Source organism: Peromyscus californicus, unplaced genomic scaffold (genome assembly GCF_007827085.1).
Source record: "Peromyscus californicus insignis strain IS unplaced genomic scaffold, ASM782708v3 Scaffold_11__1_contigs__length_118956290, whole genome shotgun sequence".
NCBI lineage: Eukaryota > Metazoa > Chordata > Mammalia > Rodentia > Cricetidae > Peromyscus > Peromyscus californicus.
Genome location: NW_026294402.1, coordinates 78016185 through 78038909, shown reverse-complemented (window position 1 = coordinate 78038909; position 22725 = coordinate 78016185). Strand labels below are relative to the sequence as shown.

The window sequence follows — 22725 nt, the reverse complement described above, 5'->3', positions numbered from 1 at the left end:
GTTTTTCTGTATATTAGTACTTTATATCAATAGCCATTAGAACTATTGATTTCAGATCCATTAGTGAATTCTTTTTTTTTTTTTTTGTTTTTTTTTTTTGGTTTTTCAAGACAGGGTTTCTCTGTGTAGCTTTGTGCCTTTCCTGGAACTCACTTGGTAGTCCAGGCTGGCCTCGAACTCACAGAGATCCGCCTGGCTCTGCCTCCCGAGTGCTGGGATTAAAGGCATGCGCCACCACCGCCCGGCCCATTAGTGAATTCTTAACAGTCTGAGATAGGCAGGCACTAATACATCAGGCTAAGATGTATTAATTAAGTTTTCAGTGGAGATATAGCTCAGTGGTAGAGTATGTACTTAGCATGTGCAAGGCTTCCTCTCTCTCTGTCTCCCTATCCATTCAGAGAAGCAGTGGTAGCAGGATAATGAAGATGTTCTTTATCACCTCATCCATGCAGTTGCCAGCTCTTGGTGATCTTTCATCTGCATCCTTCTCTGGGATATTTTGAAGCAAACCTCAGAGATCACTTAATTTTTATTTTGAAGTATTTGAACAAATATCTTTAAAAGGCAAAGATTCATAACAAATACAAACTGCACAATTGCATTTCACCCAAAGCCACAGTAATTCCTTAACATGTAATGCTCAGTCTGTGTTTAAGTTGGCTCAGTTGTCTTCTCTTCTAAGAGTTGTTTGGGTACCATAGCGATGGCATGCACGGGATGTTTCTTTAGACTCAATACACAGACAACCTCTTGAGCACAGCTTGTTCTTGCAGTTTGTTCAGGAAGAAGCTGCATTTCCTGTAGATTGCATTCTATTTGGAGGCTTGACCAGGTTCAGATTTAATGCTGGGGCAGGAGGACACACTACTGCAGAGTCGTGTCCTCACAGGAGATGCCTGTTCCTATGGTGGTCCCACCATTAATGACCATGGCTTTGTTCCCTTGCTTTATTATTGGTTGTAAATGGACAGACTTCTAATCTTGCATTTTAATGTTTTCTTTTCCACTATTTGCTGAAAATAATTCTATAAAGAAGTGTTTTATCTCTTGTTATTTTGAGATACAGCCTTGGCAGCACAGGCCAGGTACATGCCTGGTTTACCCCTGGAGTATCTTGTAAAAGTCATTAGTTGGAGATTCATTTAGCATTTCGTGAATTTGTGGGCTTAAGTATATTTCCTGTTTTAATCCCGTGCTTATGCAATCCCTATAAATGATGAAAGTGTTCAGTCTTTGACACTAAGAGCTTCTTCGAGTTGGCGCATAAGCCCTTTTCAGAGTCTCTCAGCATCATCTCATTGCTTCTTTGCTTTCTGAAATAACCAAACCTCTGGGTTCTTCAGTTAATCTTACACACCTCCACCTTCAGGCATGGTGTCAGACATTTTACGAGGAAGTGATATTTAGATTCGATGTGTGGGTGTGCCTCGTTTGTTTCTTGTTTCTAGGATCTCTCAGTGGACATAGATATAAAAATGTTCTTTTTCTCTTTGAAAAAAATTAAGAGATAAAAGCCACCATACATTTATATTGATGCTTCTGACTCAGATTTTGGGCTTAAGAATGTTAGGGCTCAGCTGGGCAATGTTGGCACACACCTTTAATACTAGCACTCAGAGGCAGAGGGAGTTCCAGGACAGCCACGTCTACACAGAGAAACTCTGTCTTGAAAAAAGGAGGAGGAGGAGGAGGAGGAGGAGGAGGAGGAGGAGGAGGAGGAGGAGGAAGAAGAAGAAGAAGAAGAAGAAGAAGACGACAAAGAAGAACATTGGAGGTCATCTAAGCAGATATTTGTTTTTTCCATATTGAAAATTCCAGTGCCCAAGCAGTGCAACAGCTGCCCACCTGCTTTGTCCCTGGTACACACGTATTAGTCCTAGAATGAGAGTACCAACAAAGATCACCCAAACCAGCCTTTAACAATTTTCTTATTTGCTTTTGTCATATTTGAAACATTTTACTGTGTGTTTACTGTGCGGTGTGTGTGTGTGTGTGTGTGTGTGTGTGTGCGCGTGTGCGTGTATGTGTTTACTGTGGTGTGTGTGTGTGGCTCAGAGGACAACCTCAGGGGCCAGTCCTTGCCTTCTACCCTGCAAGTTGTGTTTTAAAGTAATTTGAGCTGGCTACTTTATGTTTTTGTCACCAACTGAATATTGTTTACCTCATTTGTTTAATTTCTCCTGATGTATAGGACTTGCTTTAAAAAATTCATTCCCCCCGAATCACAGTTTCTGAAGTCAGGTCTGTAAAGAGTTAGGTGCAGTAGAGGTTAGCGTCCGCTACTGACCTGAGTTCTGCTTTTCCCTTTCCTAGTAGCTATTTTTTCAGTAAGAAAACCACCAGCACATGTTGCTTTTAAAAGTTAAATTCATTAGAATTAAATCAGCATTTGCTCTTCAGTCACATGAGTGACATTTTAAGTTCTACTTCAGAAATAGTCATTGACCTCATAGAATAGACTGTAGAACTTTGCTGGTGTGGTTGAGAGTTCTACTGCACAGCCCTACCCTCAGAGAACGCATTCCTTTAAACGTTTTATTTATCCCTGTATTTTTTTTTAAGTAAAAGGTTATATTTAGCTCATAGTATAGAGATTGGAAGCCCAAGATTGGGCACCTGCAGTTCTTTGGTCTTACAGATGATGGAAGCCCTCCGTGATGGTGATCATGGTGAGACAAGAAGTCATAGGGGTTTGGGGGTCAGACCTGATCCATGGGCACCCCCTGAATATAAGGTCTGTTTTCTGTGTTACAGAAGCTCTTGACTACTGAGCTGTATTCCACCCCTTTATTTTGCTTTGAGAATGAGCCTTGCCCAGTTGCCCAGGCTGCTCTGAACTCATGATCCTCCTGCCTCATTCTTTCTTGTAGCTGGGATTACAGGTGTGTGGAATCATGCTTGGTCTAGGCCTGGTTTTGTAGAAACAACACAGCATCTCAAGAACTCTCTGTGGGAGACCAGGGTTAATTCCTTCCAAGGGTAATACTCTCATGACCTAATTACTTTGTATAAATCTGGTCTCTTAAAGATACCATCCACCTGAGCATAGCCCTTCCGGGGACCAAGCTTCCACACTGTATCTGTCTCTCACTGCACATTTGCTGTGCTTTGGGTACTGTTGTCTCCTGGTGCTCTCCTCCTCACCCCACGGATTACACATGCTGCTCACACTAGGCCAGTGGTGTGGTTCTGAGTGATGCCCTCAGTTCTGTCCTTTTCTTAGCCTATCCTGGAGATTTTCCCAGACTGTAGAGCAAATATAGAGTCAAGATCATTTTCATAACTTCAATAGCTTACAGTCTGTTAAAAGGCCAGCTCCTTCCTGATGACATATGGTCATTGTAGTTTATCATGGTGTGGTGAGTAGTAGTACTGTGTTGTGCATACATCTTTTCATGTATTAAGAAGCACTCTACTATTAATAGTAACTATCAATAAGGCCTCCTCTCCCAAATATGAAGAGAGGAATTGTTCTCATATAAAAGTAGTCCTTTTCCATTACATTAGCAACATAAATATATTGGGGAGAGGAGAGAATGTGAGTCATCTGCAATGCGTTTGCTCCAACAGGCTCTGTATGCTGATTCATCCCTTGCTTTTCAGATTGTTTCCAGTTCTTGAGTTTGGATGGGAAGAATCCTCACTATTTCCACATCCTTTCAGTGTATATGTGCATTTTAGATATGTGGTATGCACTAGTTAGAGGTTTCTTTACCATAATAAGTGTAAACATTTCTTTGAACACAAAATTTTTGTATGTTCCCAAGAATGTGTATGGTATTGATTTTCCAGGCCTTTTCTTAATCTGTGATAAATTAAACATTTGTTTATTTAGGTTGTTTCCAGTTTAAAAAGTTGCATTATAAACTGGACATGGTGGCACACACCTTTAATCCAGCACTTGGGAGCACTGGAAGGCAGAGGCAGAGACCTGTGGATCTCTTAGTTTGAGAACATCCTGGCTAGTCAAGGTTACAGTGAGATGGGGCCCACCACCCGGCTCTCAAACAAATCACACATGGAGGTTTATACTTAATTATAAATGCCCGGCCTTATCTTGGCTTATTTCTAGCCAGCTTTCCTTAACTTAAATTAGCCTGTCTACCTTTGGCCTCTGGGCTTTTATGTAGCTAGAGTTTTCCTGCCTGGCCCACAGTCAGGATAAATCTCTGCCACCCGCCAGTCCCACAACTGCTCAGACCCGACCAAGTAAACACAGAGACTTATATTGGTTTCAAACTGTATGGCTGTGGCAGGCTTCTGCTAACTGTTCTTACAGCTTAAATTAATCCATTTCCATTAATCTATACCTTGCCACATGGCTCATGGCTTACCGGCATATTTACATGCTGTTTCTCATCATGGCGGCTGGCAGTGTGTCTCTCACCCAACTTCCTGTTTTCTCAATTCTCCTCTCTCTTAGTCCCGCCTATACTTCCTGCCTGGCCACTGACCAATCAGTGATTTATTCATTGACCAATCAGCAACACATTTGACATACAGACCATCCCACAGCACTTCCCCTTTTCTTTTCTTAAAAAGGAAGGTTTTAACCTTTACACATCTCCAAAGTCAGCTTGGTATATTTGGGAATTTGGGCGTAGCTTCTCTTACTACTTCCTGCTGGAGGGGGGAGCTGTATCTTATGGGGACACAAAGAATATTTTAGGGTTATGGAGTAGTCCATGAGGGTGTATCGTCTGAGCCAGTTGCCTTGAAAGGTTCTGGATGTTGGATCATCTGGGCCATGGTGTCACCTTTCAGGGGGTCTTGGCTGGTCAAACCTGATGTATCTTAATCTGGAATAAATCCATAGCCTCTGGCTTTCTGTGGGAACAAAAGCAGAATCTCCTTTCCAAAGCAACATATCCTTATATCCAAATTTTGAAGTCAAGGTACCTTTAAAATATACATTTTGGCATAACTCAACAGCTTTTGTAATCAAATGTTTTTCTTTAGTTAAAAATCCCAAAGACAACACAATCCAGATTCTCTGTGTAATATTCATCTTCACGTGGCTTATTTTTTATATTAATTTTACTGTCTCTTTAAAGACTTTATTTTTTAAAACTATGTATTTGTTTCTATAACTCTATATATCACCTTTTTTGTCTTTTTCAAGCCTACGTATATTTTACACACATTCTAAACTATTACATCTGAATTGTCTTATTTTGAGTCTATTGCTTTAAGCTGCAGCAGCTGTGGCTGCTGGCTCCACCCACCTCAACTTCCCAACATGGCGGCGGTATTACCACCAGCTCTGGGAGCCATCATGGGTCTCTATGCTTTTATCCAAGCAGCATGTAGCCCAAAAACCTCTTTTTTTGTTTTGTATTAGCAAAGGCTAAATCTACCATGCAGCTTAATGTGCCACTTGCAGAGGCCTCATTCCCGCCATACTGCAGGTCAAGCGCATGCTAGGAACCGGCCAGTAGCTCAAACCGGCAGCTGCTGCTCATTTGAGAGAGACAATTAGAAACTGTTTTTAGCTCCGTTTTAGAATCTTTTTTCTCAGTTTTTAGGTGGAAACTCTTGCCAACACGTTGGACGCCATTTGTAGCTAGAGTTTTCCTGCCTGGCCCACAGTCAGGATAAATCTCTGCCACCCGCCAGTCCCACAACTGCTCAGACCCGACCAAGTAAACACAGAGACTTATATTGGTTTCAAACTGTATGGCTGTGGCAGGCTTCTGCTAACTGTTCTTACAGCTTAAATTAATCCATTTCCATTAATCTATACCTTGCCACATGGCTCATGGCTTACCGGCATATTTACATGCTGTTTCTCATCATGGCGGCTGGCAGTGTGTCTCTCACCCAACTTCCTGTTTTCTCAATTCTCCTCTCTCTTAGTCCCGCCTATACTTCCTGCCTGGCCACTGACCAATCAGTGATTTATTCATTGACCAATCAGCAACACATTTGACATACAGACCATCCCACAGCACTTTTATCTTTCTCTATTTCTGTGTACCTTTCATTATTTCTTACTCCGTAGCTTGCTGTGTAGCTGGGTGGCTGGCCCCTGATGTCCTCCTCCTTCTCTGGCTACTTCCTTCTACTTTTTTTCTCCCAGATTTCTCCTTCTATTTATTCTCTCTGCCTGCCAGCCTTGGCTATCCTTTCTTCTGCCTTGCTATTGGCCGTTCGGTTCTTTATTAGACCATCAGGTGTTTTAGACAGGCAAAGTAACACAATACAGCTGCACAGAGTTAAACAAATGCAACATAAACAAAAGTAACACACCTTAAAATAATATTCCCCAACATTTCCTCCTCTTTTTTTTCTAAACAAAAATGAAAGGCTTTGACTTTAACATAGTAAGACTGTATACAGTATGAACAATTATTAAGTAATGATTACATTCACAATGTACTGAATTCCAATTAATTTATGTCTGGTACATTTAAAGAAAATACTCGATAATCTACCTTAGTAAATCCAAAATTTTATACCTAATTTACTCTCTATCGTAACTAAGGAAAACTGCAACTATAACTATCTAGTCTTCAGCTCCATCAAAGGCCCCAGAAGGATATAATATTATTAAAGTAAGCAAAAAGTGCATTGCAAACAACTTCCAAAAACTCCAGAAATGACAGAGACATCTGACTGCCTGGACAGTCACCCAACGTTCTTCTGCAGTGTTGGGGCATCCATCTTTAGCCTACAGGCCCATAGTATCTGGCAGACTTTTCAATGAAGCAAGAAATTTGAAAAACTGTCCCACCTATATTGGCAAAGTTCATCAGTCACTTTCCTCTGTGTCCTGTAGAATGTCTGGCAGTTTCTTCTGTGAAGCAGAAACCCTAAAGGACAACACCAACCTTGTTTTGGCAAAGTTCAGTGGTCACTTTCCTGTGGGTCCTGCATGTCCAGTATACCACATGCTGTCAGTCAGTCCAGGCAAGGGCAGCTTCTTGCCCAAATGGCTAACCTTGCCACACTGAAAGCAAACTCCATAAGGAGTTTCTTCAATGCCCATTATCTCTGAAGTAAATTGGTGCTGCCAGGAGCAGATGTGTCTCATTTTCACAAAAAGCCCTACGTTAACAAAACATTTTAAATGCCATATTTTGTAGGTCTTTGAAAGATTTGAAGATTATCATATAATATTACATGAAGCATTTTTCCTTTTCCTCATATTTAGATTGGGGGGGGGGGACCCAGAAATGGAGTCATTGAATTAAATGTCAAAAGCATAGTGTCTTTTGTCTGTAATCTCAGCAGTTAAGAGGTGGAGGCAGGAGGCTTGCCATGAGTTCAAGGCCGTCCTTGGTTACAAACATTTCTCAAAAATCCAAAGTTAATTAATTTTTAGAAACCATAAATAAAAAAATATATATTGCCAAATTTCTTCTCTCAGAATCTCCTGATGGTAGCTCTGGCCACATTGTTACTATTTTGAAGCATCTTTGGTAATAGAATAGCGTAAAAATGTATATTGCCTTTTTGGGAGTATTATCATCTATTTTTCTCATTTCATCTTTTACCTTATTTTGTATGGGATGCTATCCTTATGTGCTAAGGATGATTTTTTTCACCAAATAGGTTTTAAACTTTAAAAACATACTTTTGTTTTACATTTTTATAGTCAATCTTAGATATATTTTTCTTTTCTTTTCTTTTCTTTTCTTTTTTTTTGTTTTTTGAGATAGAGTTTCTCTGTGTATCCCTGGCTGTCCTGGAACTCATTCTGTAGACCAGGCTGGCCTCAAACTCAGAGATCCACCTGCTTCTGCCTCTCAAGTGCTGGGATTAAAGGAATGCACCACCACTGGCTGGCTAGGCATTTTTCTTCCTAGGTCTTTTTATTTTTTTATTACCACACCCCAACATAGGAAAATACTGGCAATTTGATCATTATTGTCTTGTAAATTTTCAGGATTGTATTTATAATTCTCAGGATTAAAGTAAAATCAAAATTAGTTGACATTATTCAGAAGGAATATTATTCCTAGGCCTTGACAGAAAGTGTCTTATTTCAATATGTAAGTTGATGTATAAAAACACAAATGATAGCCTCTTCCTTATTCTGGGATGCTGTAAATTATTTCGCCTTTAGTCACTCTCATTTTGATTAGAGAAATTATTTCATGGTCCTTTGATGACTGCTTTTTCTTTCCTCAATGTAGAGAAGAAAGTATATCTTGTGTTGACGGATGTGGACTACAGACACATTGTGAAGAAAACAAACTGCACATAAATAAATATTACCAGGAAACCAAGACTCCAAAAATACTCCTCAGTATTTTCATGAACCTGTAAACTATGTGACTAGAGGCCGTTTTTCCAAAGGATGGGGGAAAGGGCCGGAAGTCCAGACACGGATCAGGAGAGAAAGGCAGCCAAGCACCACTACTCCCACTACGCGTCTGACTTTGGGTCCTCACCACAGTCTTCTGACCATTCGTCACCCATCAGTTTACCTTCGTGTCCAACTACGAAGGAGAAGAATCCCAAAAGACAGTTGTCAGAGAACCAGGTGCATCACCAAGGTAAGTGTCTACTGTAAAAGATGCCAGGCACCCGGACCCTCCAGGGCAGCGCGGCAAAAACCCGTGTGAATGAAGCCTCTCCGCTAGTGTGTGGGTTGCTGTGTACATGGAGTGGGTTGATTTTCATTTCAGATGGGCTTTGTCTTCATAAATGATGTGTCGCTTATATGTATATATGTTACTATTTTTATATTCAGAGTCATACCAAAGAGAGCACCAGAAGACTGCTCATTTTCTTGCTTCCTAAGGAAATGTCTTTCTTGTGATTGAAGAGGCCTTTAACTGTAAGGGCAAAACCTACAGGGCAGTTGTACTTTATTGTTGTTTTTTAAAAGTAACTAAAAGCAGTAATATAAACTAGTTATGAGGCATTTTCATTGACAGAGCTGATGCTCACTGAAAACATGCAACTTAACCTAGGGATGGGTTTAGGACTCTGGATTTTCCTCCAATTTGTTTGCTATTCACTGACTTAAAAGAGACTAGATTGTTATTAATCGTAATTTTTGTTATTAGAATGTTACTATTCTGGAGCATGCATAACTGTGTACTATTAAATAAATCTCTTCATTCTAATAAATCTCTGGGTTGAAAATCCCATTTCATGGAGCAACAGAATGCACCAAGTCTGTAGTCTGTAAGAATGGCGTAGAACAATAAGTGATGGCAAGTGAGGTAATTATGATACATTGATGCATGGCACACAGTTATGACAACAGGGCAGAGTGTTGAGACTTCCTGATGCCAGTTAGGGAGCAGCAGGAAGTTGGGGCTGAGAAGAAAACAGAAGCCACATAATGAAATACCCACATCCGATGGTAACAGACTATATTTATTATTTTTGTGAGTGACAGCTGCTGGACTGATTTAAGAAAGGGTGTAATTAAATTTGCATTAAAAATTATTACCTTGAAAAATAATGTTTACACATTAAAAACTACAAAGGACCAGCAAGGTGGCTCAGCAGCAGGTAAAAGGTATTTGTTCTTCAAGCCTGATGATATGAGTTTGACTCAGGAACCATGGAGGAAGGAGAAACCCAACTCCACAAACTCCAGCTTTGCCCTTTGATCTATACATGTGCACACACACTGCTATAATAATAATAATAATAATAATAATAATAATAATAACGAAGAAGAAGAAGAAGAAGAAAGTTGCAAAGAATATGTATCTGAATGAGAGCCACCTGTTCCCGGACCCCAGTCCAGCGCCTCAGGATGCCCATCTGCTGACATCTGAGTGCATCTCTTGTTTGATTGCCATTCCTTTTTGACTTCTTTTTTTTCTTCTAAGCATCATGTTTGGTTTTTTTATATTAATAACTATATATTTACATATATTAATATAAAATCAATGGTTTTGTATGTATATCAATACATACCAATATGTGGTCCATATTTTTTTCTTATTAAGAAATTTTCTATTCATTTTACATACCAACCACAGATCCCCCTCTCCTCTCTCCTCCCGCCCCCCTAATCTTTCCCCCCAACCCACCCTCCATGCCCACCTCCTCCAAGGCAAGGCCTCCCATAGGGAATCAGTAGAGCCTGGTATATTCAGCTGAGGCAGGTCCAAGCCCCTCCCCCTTCATTAAGGCTGTGTAAGGTGTCCTACCACAGGCACTGGGCTCCAAAAAGCCCACTCATACACCAGGAACGGATCCTGATCCCACTGCCAGGGGCCCCTTAAGCAGGTCAAGCTAAAGAACGGTCTCACCTATGCAAAGGGCCTAGTCCAGTCCCATGGAGGCTCCACAGCTATTGCTCTACAGTTCATGAGTTCCCACTAGTTTGGTTTGGTTGTCTCTGTATATTTCCCCATCATTATCTTGATGCCCTTTGCTCATAGAATCCCTCTTTTCTCTCTTTGACTGGACTCCTAGAGCTCAGCCTAGTGCTTGGTTGTGGATCTCTGCATCTGTTTCTATCAGTTACTGGATGTAGGCTCTATGATGACAGTTAGGGTATTCACCAATCTGATTACCAGTGTTGGGCAGTTCAGGCACCGTTTCCAATATTGCTAGTAGTCTAAGGCAGAATCATCCTTGTTGATTCCTGGGAACTTCCCTAGCAACCTGTTCCTCCCTATTCCCATTCTGTCTCCCTCTATCATGGTATCTCTTTCCTTGCTCTACCACTCTGTCCCTATTCCAGTTTGACCGTCCCATTCCCTTATGTTCTCATCCCCCATTCCCTACCCTCCATTGACTCCAGTTTGCTCATGGAGATCTCATCTGTTCCCCCTTCCCAGTGTGATCCATGTGTCCCTCTTAGGGTTCTCCTTGTTAGCTAGCTTCTCTGGAGCTGTGGGTTGTAGTCTGGTTATCCTTTGCTTTACATCTAGTATCCACTTATGAGTGAGTACATACCATGTTTGTCCTTCTGAGTCTGGGTTACCTTGCTCAGGATTATATTTTCTAGTTTCATCCATTTGCCTGCAAATTTCATGATGCCATTGTTTTTTACTGCTGAGTAGTACTCCATTGTATATATGTGCCACATTTTTTTTATCCATTCTTTGGTGGAGGGGCATCTAGGTTGTTTCCAGGTTCTGGCTATTAGAATAATGATGCTATGAACATAGTTGAGTGTGTGTCCTTGTGGTATGGTTGAGCATTCCTTGGGTATATGCCCAAGAATGGTATAGCTGGGTCTTGAGGTAGATTGATTACCAATTTTCTGAGAAACCACCGTACTGATTTCCAAAGTGGCTGAACAAGTTTGCACTCCCACCAGTAGTGGAGGAGTGTTCCCCTTGCTCCATATCCTCTCCAACATAAGCTGTTATCAGTGTTTTTGATCATAGCCATTCTGACAGGCGTAAGATGGTATCATTACTCAGAGTCATTTTGATTTGCTTTTCCCTGATTACTAAAGATAGTGAGCAATTCCTTAAATGTCTTTTGGCCATTTGAGATTCTTCTGTTGAGAATTCTCTGTTTAGCTCTGTAGCCCATTTTTTATTGAATAGTTTTGTATTTTTGATGTCTAGTTTCTTGAATTCTTTGTATATTTTGGAGATCAGCCCTCTTGTGAGATGTGGGGTTGGTGAAGATCTTTTCTATTCTGTAGGCTGTCATTTTGTCTTATTGGCTGTGTCCTTTGCCCTACAAAAGCTTCTCAGTTTCAGGAGGTCCCATTTATTAATTGTTGCTCTCAGTGTCTGTGCTACTGGTGTTATATTTAGGAAGTGATCTCCTGTGCCAATGAATTCAAGACTACTTCCTACTTTCTCTTCTATCAGGTTCAGTGTAACTGGATTTATGTTGAGGTCTTTGATCCACTTGGACTTGGGTTTTGTGCATGGTGATAAATATGGATCTATTTGCAATTTTCTACATGTTGACATCCAATTATTCCAGCACCATTTGTTGAAGATGCCTTCTTTTTTCCATTGTACAGTTTTAGCTTCTTTGTCAAAAATCAGGTGTTCATAGATATGCAGATTAATGTCAGGGTCTTCAATTTTTAACCTTCTTCTGAATCTGGTTCTTAGAATTAGCTGGGGGCATGATCACAAGCTTCTATATAACACACATCTCTTGTCAAGTTGAACCTTAAAAAATGCCTGGTATTCCTAAGGATAATTTACATATCTAGGGAACTGTTGGCAAGAAGCACATTCATTCTTCTCTTCCTCTCCCGGAAGTGACCCAGGTAAGGAGTCAGAAGTCTGTAAACCTTACTTTATTTGAGAAGATTGTTGAGAAGAATCAGACCAGTGAAAGACAATTCCAGCAGCAGTCAGAAAATTTCAGTTGTTATCTCCCCTCTGTCTTGCATGGCTTTCTGCTCTGTGATGTCGTCAGTTAAAATCTGAGGTCATTTGTCTGCCTTAGACCAAGCAACAAGACCAAACGGAACGAATTTCTTATCTTAGTTACTGTTCTATTGCTGTAGAGACACCATGACCATGACAGTCTTATAAAAGAAAGCATTTAATTGAGGACTTGCTTACAGTTTTAGAGGGCTCGTCTGTGATCATCATGGCAGGGACAATGGTGGCAGACAGGCAGAAAGAGAGACTGGGCCTGGTGACATATCTCCTCCAACAAGGCCACATCTCCCAATCCTTCCCAAACAGTTCCACTAACTGGGGACCAAGCTTTCCAACATATGAGGCTATGGGACCATTCTCATTCAAACCACCACACTCCTACTCTGGGGACCAACTTCTGTCATGGTCATGGTTACCATTCTTTTACTGTGAGGAGACAGCATGACCAAGACAACTCTTATAAAAGAAAGCATTTAACTGGGAACTTGCTTACAGTTTCAAAGGATTAGTCTCTTATCATCATGATGGGGGGTGTGGTGGAACCCAGGCAGGTATGGTGCTGGAGAGTTAACTGAGAGCTTTACATTCTGATCCACAGACAGCCGGCAGAGAATAAGATGGCCTGATGTGGGCTTTTGACTTGGAGGTTGTTTGTTTGTTTGTTTCTGTATTTTAACCTTTTGATAGGCTTTTAGATACCTCTTTTAAAGAGTAGATGTGTATATATCCTGAGGCTTAAGCTCAATAAATGTTAATAAAAATACTTTCAAATTTTTGAGAAATGTTATAATTTAGTATGTGTACCTCAAGAATTTTATGTGCTTTAAAATGACATTTATTTTATTTATATGCGTGTATGTCTTTGCATATGTTTCTTTCTCTCTCTCTGTCTCTCTGTCTCTCTCTGTGTCTCTCTCTCTGTGTCTCTCTCTCTGTCTCTGTGTGTGTGTGTGTGTGTATCATATGTGGATGTGGGTAGTGGAGAGCAACCTTGGGTGTCATTTCTCTGGAGCTATCTACCTTGGTTTTTTGTGACAGTAACTCTTCGTGGGTTTGTAGCTTGCCCAAGTAGGCTAGACTGACTGACCAGTGAGCCGCAGGGTCTTTCTGCCCTCACCTTCACAGTCCTGGGATTACAAGCGCACACTACCACGCCTGGCTTTACCATGGCTGCATTTTTTATGTGGGTTGTGGAGAGCAAATTTCGATCCTTGTGCTTTTGGGGCAAATACTCTGCAAATTGAGCCATTGCTTACCCCAAAACCTCTTTAAGGAGAAACGTATCAGGACCGTTAAAAAAAAAATTCCTGGTATTTAATCTTTACATATCCCTGGAACTTAAATGTATGTACTAGGCTGGCCTTGAACTCAGATATCCACCTTTCTCTGCCTCCTAAATGCTGGTATTAAAGGCATGCACCACCATGCCTAGCTTATAAAAACATTTTTTAAGAATGAAAACTAGGGGCTGGAGAGATGGCTCAGAGGATAAGAGCACTGATTGCTCTTTCAGAGGACCTGAGTTCAATTCCCAGCAACCACATGGTGGCTCACAACCATCTGTAATGAGATCTGGTGCCCTCTTCTGGCCTGCAGTCATTCATATTGTATACATAATAAATAAATCTTAAAAAAAAAAAAGAATGAAAACTAAAAACTATGTAGATCCCCCATTTCTGGATGGATAAATAATAACACAGGTATGGCCTTCACTCACATTATTACCTTTTCTTTTTTAGTCCTTAGGAAAGTTAGCCCTAAGGCTGTACCCAGCAAAAAGGGAGCCCGAGTCGGATTTCGGTCCCAAAGCCTCAACAGAGAGCCGCTTCGGAAAGATCCTGACATCGTTACAAAGCGAGTTCTTTCAGCAAGGCTTCTGAAAATCAACGAGCTGCAGAACGAAGTGTCTGAACTGCAGGTCAAGTTAGCTCAGCTGCTCAAAGAAAACAAGGCTTTGAAAAGTCTTCAGTTTCGTCAGGAGAAAGCGCTGAATAAGTTTGAAGATGCAGAGAGTGAAATCTCGCAACTTATACTGCGTCATAACAATGAGATTACTGCACTCAAAGAACGCTTAAAGAAATCTCAGGAGAAAGAGCGGGCGACTGAGAAAAGGGTGAAGGATACAGAAGGTGAACTATTTAGGACGAAGTTTTCCTTGCAGAAACTGAAAAAGATCTCTGAGGCTAGACACCTCCCAGAACGAGATGATTTGGCCAAGAAACTGGTCACGGCAGAGTTAAAATTAGATGACACTGAGAGAAAAATTAAGGTAAAATTGTACGCCTTCACACCGTGCTCTATGGCTGGTGCTCACTGGGCATTTTGACGGCTCTGATTAAGTAGTCCCTTGCAGTTTGGCCCTTGCCTAGACCCGAAAGTGGATTTTAATATTTTTCTGGAATAGAAATCAAGGACAGAGCCAGGCAGGTGATGCAGGCTTTTAGTCCCAAAACTCAGGAGTCAGAGGCCAGGGCATCTTGGTGAGTTTGAGACCAGCCTGGTCTACTTTCTAGGCCAGCCAGTGCTACATAGTGACACTCTGACTCAAACAACAACAAAACCACAAAAGAAATTAAGGACAATTAAGAACGTATATTTAGGGGCTGGGGAGAGAACTTAGTCTGTAAAGGACTTGCTCCACAAACCCAAGGACCTGAGTTCTACCCCCAGCTCTTACATAAAAATGCCTGGGAGTGGTAGGTGGTGGTGAGCACATGTAGTTTTAGTGCTGGAGAGGGGAGATATAGACAGGCAAATCCATGGGGCTCATTGAGCAGCTAACCTGGTCTACTTGGTGAGCTCCAGGTACCAGTGAAAGACCACGGTGGACAGCTGCTAGGAATGCAACCCAGGGTTTATCTCTGGCCTCCACACATGCACATACATGTATACATACCTTCACTTACACAGATTATTTATTTAAGAGCTTGATGTTGAAGATTGTATATTATTAGTAAATCACATGCTCATGGATGAGTTTGAGTCTTAGTAACTTTTGTCTTTTGATATATAACCACCCTGTACAAAACGTCCCTTTCCATGAAGCTAGAAATTCGTGAGAGAGGAGAAAGATCATAAAGGGGCAGAGAGAAGGTCATGGAATATTATGATAAAAAAGGAACTGTCTGGGGGTAAAGAAGGGAATCACATGGGTTAAAGGACATGGGGGGGGGTCAGTGGAGGAGGGGAAGAAATGAGAAGGAATATGATGGACCATAGCATAGGTATGAAAGGTTTTAGTGAAACTGTGGGGGCCCTCTGTATAAGAAACCTGAATGAACAACAGTCTATGTGAGGGTGGGATGAGGCAGAGATAGACCTGGTGTGGTGGCATGTGCATGTAATCTGGGCATTTCGGAAGCTGAGGAAGCCAGCCTTGACCATATAGCAAGACTCTGTCCCTTAAAAATAAGGGTACTGGATGCTTTCTATTTGGAGATCATTGTAGATGGACATGCATTAATAAGAAAACTATGTAGAAAGATCTTCTGTTCCCTTTGCATGCTTTTCCCACTATTTTATAATTGTCACACACTATTAGAGTCAGGGAGTTGTTCTAATACAGTGAAATGATCCAGCAATCTCCTCGGCTTTCCCCTGGCTTTATTTGTGCTCATGTGTATTGTGATACACAGTATAATTACATGCATGGTTTTCATGACCATGGCTCAGGTCAAGATACAGATCAGCAATACCTTTTATTCTTCCCTCTCTAACCTGAGACATTCATAATAGGCATCTCTATAATTCTTTAATTTCAAGGATGCTGTATAACTGGAGTTGCTTATTGTCTAGGCTTGATGCTGGCATGTATCATATACTCTCTAATACCAGTTGTTGGATGAGTCAACAGCTTTTGACTCCTGAGTATTGCTTAATAGTGTGGTGACAGTGTCACTGTAGAGCCAATTAAAGGGTAGTTCCCTTTGTTTTTTGTTTGTTTGTTTGTTTTGGTTTGTTTTGAGACAGAGTTTCTCTGTGTACCAATCCTGACTGTCCTGGAACTCACTTTGTAGATCAAGCTGGCCTTGAACTCACAGAGATCCACCTGCCTCTGCCTCCTGAGTGCTGGGATTAAAGGCAAGCACCACCACTGCTCAGCTACCCTTTAGTTTTTGAACTAACCAATATAGCTGCTACATGTACAGATTTTCTGTACGAACATGATTTTCATTCTCTGGGATGTGTACCTGGAAGTTCATGTGCTGGATGGTAGAATGTCTGCTTGGCTTTGTCAGAAACTGCCCTCGCCTTTCTAGAGTATCTGAACCAGTGGATGTTCCGTCAGCAGCGCCTCACTGCTCTGGCTCTTCTCCCCATCAGCATTCTGTATTAACCCTGTCTTTAACTGGTCATCACAGGCCTGCAGCACCCCTTCCTTACTGTGCTGCCAAACTGCACTCTCCTAAGTGTTGGAGTTGAGCATCTGTTTATGATTTTTATTCAGTGTCTTTTTATCTTGTTCTCGGTGGGGTTTTTCCTTCCTATTTGGTAAGTGAATTCCCCCCCTCTCCCCCGCCATGTGTGTGTGTGTGTGTGTGTGTGTGTGTGTGTGTGTGTGTGTGTGTGTGTTCTGTTGATTTTTGACAGTTCTTTATTTTCCTTCATACAGACCTTTTTTAAGATGTATGGTTTGCAAATCTTTTCTCACACTCTGTAACTTTTCTTACCATCTTCACAGATGGAAAGATATTTCAAGAGGGAAAGATTTTAATTTCTTTGTGGTCCACTTTACCAGATTTTTCTTTGATTTCTTGTGCTTGGTGTCAAGTCTAAGAATGATTCACCTCTATTGTCCTTTGCTTATAGCATAAAGATTACCTCCTGTGTTGTGACCAAAATTATATTCTTTTCTAATCATTATTGAGGAATATGTGACAAAAAATACATATTTAAGGTCTACAGCTCAATGTTTTATAAACACGTATGTTTTATGTTTTACATTTAAGCCCATGGTGCATTTTGAGCTCATTGTTTTTGCAAGAGGTTGCTGTTAGGCCAAGTATCAGGTCTTAGCTGCTGAGGTGCCATGAGAAAAGGCGGCTCTTCCTCCATCACATCAAGTTGCTTGGGCATCTCCTAAAAAAATCAGCTGGACATATTTTTGAGGGCTTCTTTCTAGATTTCTAATCTGTCCTGATGACCCAAGTATCTCTCTCCTGTTACCACACACTCTTCACCCTTAAAACATGACTTCTTACACAGACAGCTACTTCTTACGGGCTTCTGAAGTTCTCTTTAATCTACATTAGATCGTCTGCCTGTTTTAAAAGATGTATTGTGTGTATGTGCGTGCGCACGCAGGCGGTTTTGAGCTACCTGATTTGGATGCTAGCAACCCACCTCAGGTCTTTTGGAAGAGCAGCAAGTCCTCTTAGCTGCTGAGCCATCACTCCAGCCCCTCCATGTGGCATTAAAACGAGCTTGTGTGTGTCTGCAAACAAATCCTGGAGCTTGGATAGGAATTGCTTTATGCCCAGATCAATTTGTAGTGACTGCCACCTTAACTGCTGAATTTCCTGGCTCTAAGTGCAGGGTGTCTCCATTTATTTGACTCATCTTTGATTTCTAAATAGTCTCAATTTTTTCTCAGGTCTCTTCTAAAGTTATTTTTTGAATTTCAAAGCTTATTTCTATTGTAAACAATAGATTTTCAGTCGAATGTTTTATGCACACAAAGAAACGATGCAGTTGTAGAAATGACCCAGGTTTAGGATAACTGATGTATATACAAGCTCTGTGTCTCCAGGTCCCAGACCTGACCCGAGCTGCTTCTGTGTAATTAGCGTTGTGTTGGGGTGGGGTCAGTGTTTCATATGCAGTCAGGGACCTTCTTGTGCTAAGTGGTAATGTCACATCTGCTGCCACACCTTACTAGCTCTCTTCTGAGTGGCGTTGCTTCTGAAGCCCCCTGGGGAGAATTAGTCTTTACCTTTTAGCTTATTCCTTATCTTCCTGACACTTTTGGCATCCAACTCAGTATATGTAATTATTTCCTTCATAATCTCACTAATCAATCCAGAACTTAAAATAGTTGCTGTTGAGTTTTTCGTTTGGTTAGGAAATGAAGCTTTTGTTTTTATGCCTCATTCAGCGTCTTAAATTTTGCCTCATTCATTCTAAATTCATTTCCCCCTCTAGATCAGTTGGTGATGGTTAAGGCCTGTAATTGCTTAAGAGTCGGTGAGGAACTCGATTGTGATGTTGCATTTTGTGCACTCACTAAAACCCAAGGGTGGTCTGGCTGCCCCTGGTAATCTTAGCTGCATCCCTGCAGTGGTCCACCAGTCGCGAACTTTCCCCTAAGGCTGACTGGCTGTGTGGTGCAGAGGACATTTCGTTGTTTGTTTGGCTGTTTTTTTTTTTTTTAATATATGCTATCTGTGCTTGATCCAAATTTGTACTTTCAAAACAAAGATTTTATATCTTTCAGCTTGTATTACTTGACTTTCTTAAATTTTACTTTTAAATGCATTTTATTGTGCATATTTAACATAGAGAACATGATACATATACTAAAATGGTTACTATAATAAAACAAAATATCCATCATCTTAAACGGTTGCATATATTTCTTCCCTGTGATATGAGCAGTCAACATGTACTCATTTAATTAAAATCTTGAGCATATCATGCTAATTAACTTGGTTTTCATATTGTAGATCACACCTTTGACATTTTTGAGATTGTTTTTATATTCATTTTATTAATTTTTGAGACTTGCACACATGAGTACTGTATTTATATCATTTATTCCCCATACTCTCTTCCCTCGGACTCTTCCTGTGTGCCCCTTCCACTCCCTCTCAACTGTACGGCGTCTGTAACTATGACTGTTAGGTAACTACAACCTGCTGAGTCCATTGAGTGTTGCTCATCTGCACTTATGTTTAGGGATGACCATTTGGAATTGGATAATCCATCGGGGGCTCATCCCTGGGGGAGGCTGAATCTTCTTCTCTCAGAGGAACCAATTGCCTGTAGCTCTTCATCAAGGGATGGGGCCCTATGAGACTTCCCCCATCCATGTCAGTATGTCAACTGGGAGTGCCATTCTTCAGGTCTTGTTTAGGACACCATATTGTTGAATATTTCATGGGTGCAACTCCATGTCATATAGAATACAGAATCCTGCAGCGGATGGCATGGTTCTTTGGCTTTTATAATCTGTCTGCCTCCTCCTCCACGGTGTTCCCTGAGCCTTAATTATAGGGCTTGTATTGTAGATGTATCTGTTGAGGTTTGATACCTGGAGTTGCTTCCTGCATTTTTGACCAGGTGTGGGTTTCTGTAATTGTCTCCATCTGCTCAAAAAAGAAGCCTCTTTGATGAGGGGTGAGAGCTGCACCTCACCATGTGTAGAAGGCTGAGTAGTTAGAGTTATACTGATTTAACATGACAGTAGTAGCTTCTCTAGGGTCCATGACCTCACCAGTCGCTTGGCTAGGTTTGCAGTTCTAGACACGAATTCCCTGTTGATCAGACTTTAAGTCCAAGTAGGAGACTATTAGTTACCCCCAAGATGTAAGTGTCACTGTTAGAGCCTTGGGTTGTTTTGCCATGCTGGTCATTGTTGGGATGTGTAGGCTGTAGAGTGGGTAGGACTATTAATTGTTTTTCTTAGTAACTTGAATAACACCTTGAGAAACTATGAGAGCTAGTCCTCAAGGAGGCTTCCAGATCAGTTCCAGCTTGATTTCTCCAAGTCCTTTCAAGTGTATATTGTCTTCATTAATTGGGGTCTTACCTTTAAGTTCTGGGAGATAATCAGGGGCAACAGCATATCCTAAATTGCTTTGGGACTCCCTTGACAAATGACTGGAAGGGAGATTTTTCCATCCCTTGGTACTGGAGTTTTTGTCAACCTATGGCTTCTTTGAGGGGGGGGGGGATTATCACCTGAGTGGCATAATTTTTGTTTAAGTTGTTTAATATATATTATATGTATCTTTTAAGTAAATATAATGTAATATCTTTCCCTGTGACTTTTATCCTTGGTCTCCTTTTCCCCTCTGCCCACCTACTCCTCAATATCACCCTCCTTTCTTCCTCCCCAGATAAAGTCCCCCTCACTGTTCTTCCCATTTCCCCCTCCATAGCACCCATGTCTTACTACCCACTTTTTAGAGTTCCTCCCCGCTCTGACCCCCAGTTCCTTACTCCATCCCTGGTTTCTGCACAGACTCCAGATTGTAGATTCACATTTAAAGATTCAGAGCTAGGATCCACAAATAAGAACATGTGCCATTTGTCTTTCTATATCCAGGTTCGCTGCTCAGTGTAATACCTTCTATTTCCATCCATTTGCCTGCAAATTGCATGATTTTTATTTTCCTTTACAGCTGAATAATATTACATAGTGTGTATGCGCCACACTTCCATTATCCATTCGTCAGTTGAAGGATGCTTAGGTTGTCTCCATTTCCTAGCTATTGAGAATAGAGTAGCAATGAACATGGCTGAGCAAGTATCTGTGGAGAAGATTGTTGGGCCCATTGGGCATATGCTGAGGGGTGGTATAGCCGGGCCACATGGTGGATTTAGTTTTAGCAGTTCTAGGTTTTCCACACTGATTTCCAGAATGACACGACCAGTTTGCAAAAGCAACAGCAGTGAGTGAGGGTTCCCTTTCCCCACATTCTCTCCAGCACTGGCTGTCATCTGTTTTGTTGATCTTAGACATTCTTAGACTGGGCTAGGTTGGAATCTCAAAGTTGATTTAGCTTGCATTTCTCTGATTTCCAGGGATAATTATGATAGTTTTATTTCTTTTGGGAACTCTGTGTTCGGATCCTTAGTCCATTTTTAAACTGGGTCTTTTGTTTTCTTGATTCTGTTTTTTGTTTCTTTAAACATCCTAAATACTAATTCCCTATCGGATATTTAGATGACAAAGATTCTCTCCCACTCTATGGGCTTCCCTTTCACTAGATTGATTGATTCTTTTCCTGTACAGAAGCCTTTTAATTTTATAGGTCCCACGTGGCAATAGTTGGACTTATTCCTGAGCAAATGGAGCCATATTCAGAAAGTTTTTTCTTAGATCTAGATGCCATAAAGTTTCACATTGAGGTCTTTGATCTATTTGGAGTTAATTTTTATGCAGGGTGATATGGGTCTAGTTTCATTCTTCTACATATGGACATCAGATTTGTTGAAGGTAGTATCTTTTCTCCAGTGTGTGTTTTTAGCATCAAATAAGAGATGGCTGTAGTTACATGTACTCATACTGGGTCTCCTGTTTTGTTCCATTGATCCCCATGTCTGTGTTTGTGCCAGTGCTATGCCGTTTTTAGGACTGTAGCTCTGTAACATAGTTTGGACCTCCAGCATTGAACTTTTTCTCAGGATTGCTTTGACTTTCCGGGTCTTTTGTGGTTCTGTATGAACTTCAGGGTATTATTTTCATTTGTGTGGTGTTTTAGTTTTCTTTTATTTTGATGTAGATTGTTTTCAGTTTTAGCATTCAGTTTTGAGACTGGAACTTGGGAAAAGCAGCTTTACGTTTATTAGGATGTTAGGTCACAGCTTTCCTCCTCTCCTCACATGCACTTACTGAGAGGGGTGGAGGGGACGTTCTTACAATGTTAAGGTTTGCTTTTTGTTTGTTTGTTTTTCAAGACAGGGTTTCTCTGTGTAGTTTTGGTGCCTCTCCTGGAACTCACTTGGTAGCCCAGGCTGGCCTCGAACTCACAGAGATCCGCCTGGCTCTGCCTCCCGAGTGCTGGGATTAAAGGCGTGCGCCACCACCGCCCGGCCTACAACATTAAGTTTAATTAGTTGAATATCAACAGCCGTTTCCCATGTACATCAGCCTATAATTTGGCTGCTGGTTTGTTTTGTTATTTGATATGAGTTTCAGGGTGCATGGGAGCCCAGTAGTTTAGGAGTGCAATCGGTAGTTTAAAAATGGATATGTGGTTAAAGAGGTAAATAGTGAAAGATTTCCGTGGAGTCAACTGCCCTGGCAGCTGCCCTCTCCCTTTGGTAGTGCCTGCTCCAGTGCCAGGGCGTACCAGGATGAACTGCTTGATGGAGTTAGTCTTGCTAAACACTGTGCAAAGGGCCGGCACCTAAATCAGACCACATGTTTAACCTTCATTTAAAATTACTGTACACCTTTATTTTGGGTTCTGGTATGTGTATATATTGCATGGAAACTTTCAAAATTCTTTCTTATAGGAAACTTACAAAAATTTTTTCAGATGCTTAGCACACTGCTGTCTGTGACCACCCTTCAGAGGACTAGCACACTGTCTGTGACCACCCTTCAGAGGACTAGCACACTGTCTGTGACCACCCTTCAGAGGACTAGCACACTGTCTGTGACCACCCTTCAGAGGACTAGCACACTGTCTGTGACCACCCTTCAGAGGACTAGCACACTGTCTGTGACCACCCTTCAGAGGACTAGCACACTGTCTGTGACCACCCTTCA

The 22725-nt window shown here is 41.2% G+C and overlaps 1 protein-coding gene across 3 annotated transcripts in view; it reads left to right on the top strand.

The window, feature by feature from the left end:
• The window catches only part of Lca5 (lebercilin LCA5), a 53448-nt gene that overhangs the window by 10824 nt on the left and 19899 nt on the right, over positions 1–22725 (top strand). For all 3 annotated transcript variants that reach the window (XM_052715426.1, XM_052715436.1, XM_052715446.1), the window contains 2 exons: positions 8142–8504; positions 14027–14556. In XM_052715426.1, the coding sequence (XP_052571386.1) occupies positions 8306–8504; positions 14027–14556 (729 nt within the window). In that variant the 5' untranslated portion in view covers positions 8142–8305. The remainder of the gene's footprint in view (positions 1–8141; positions 8505–14026; positions 14557–22725) is intronic.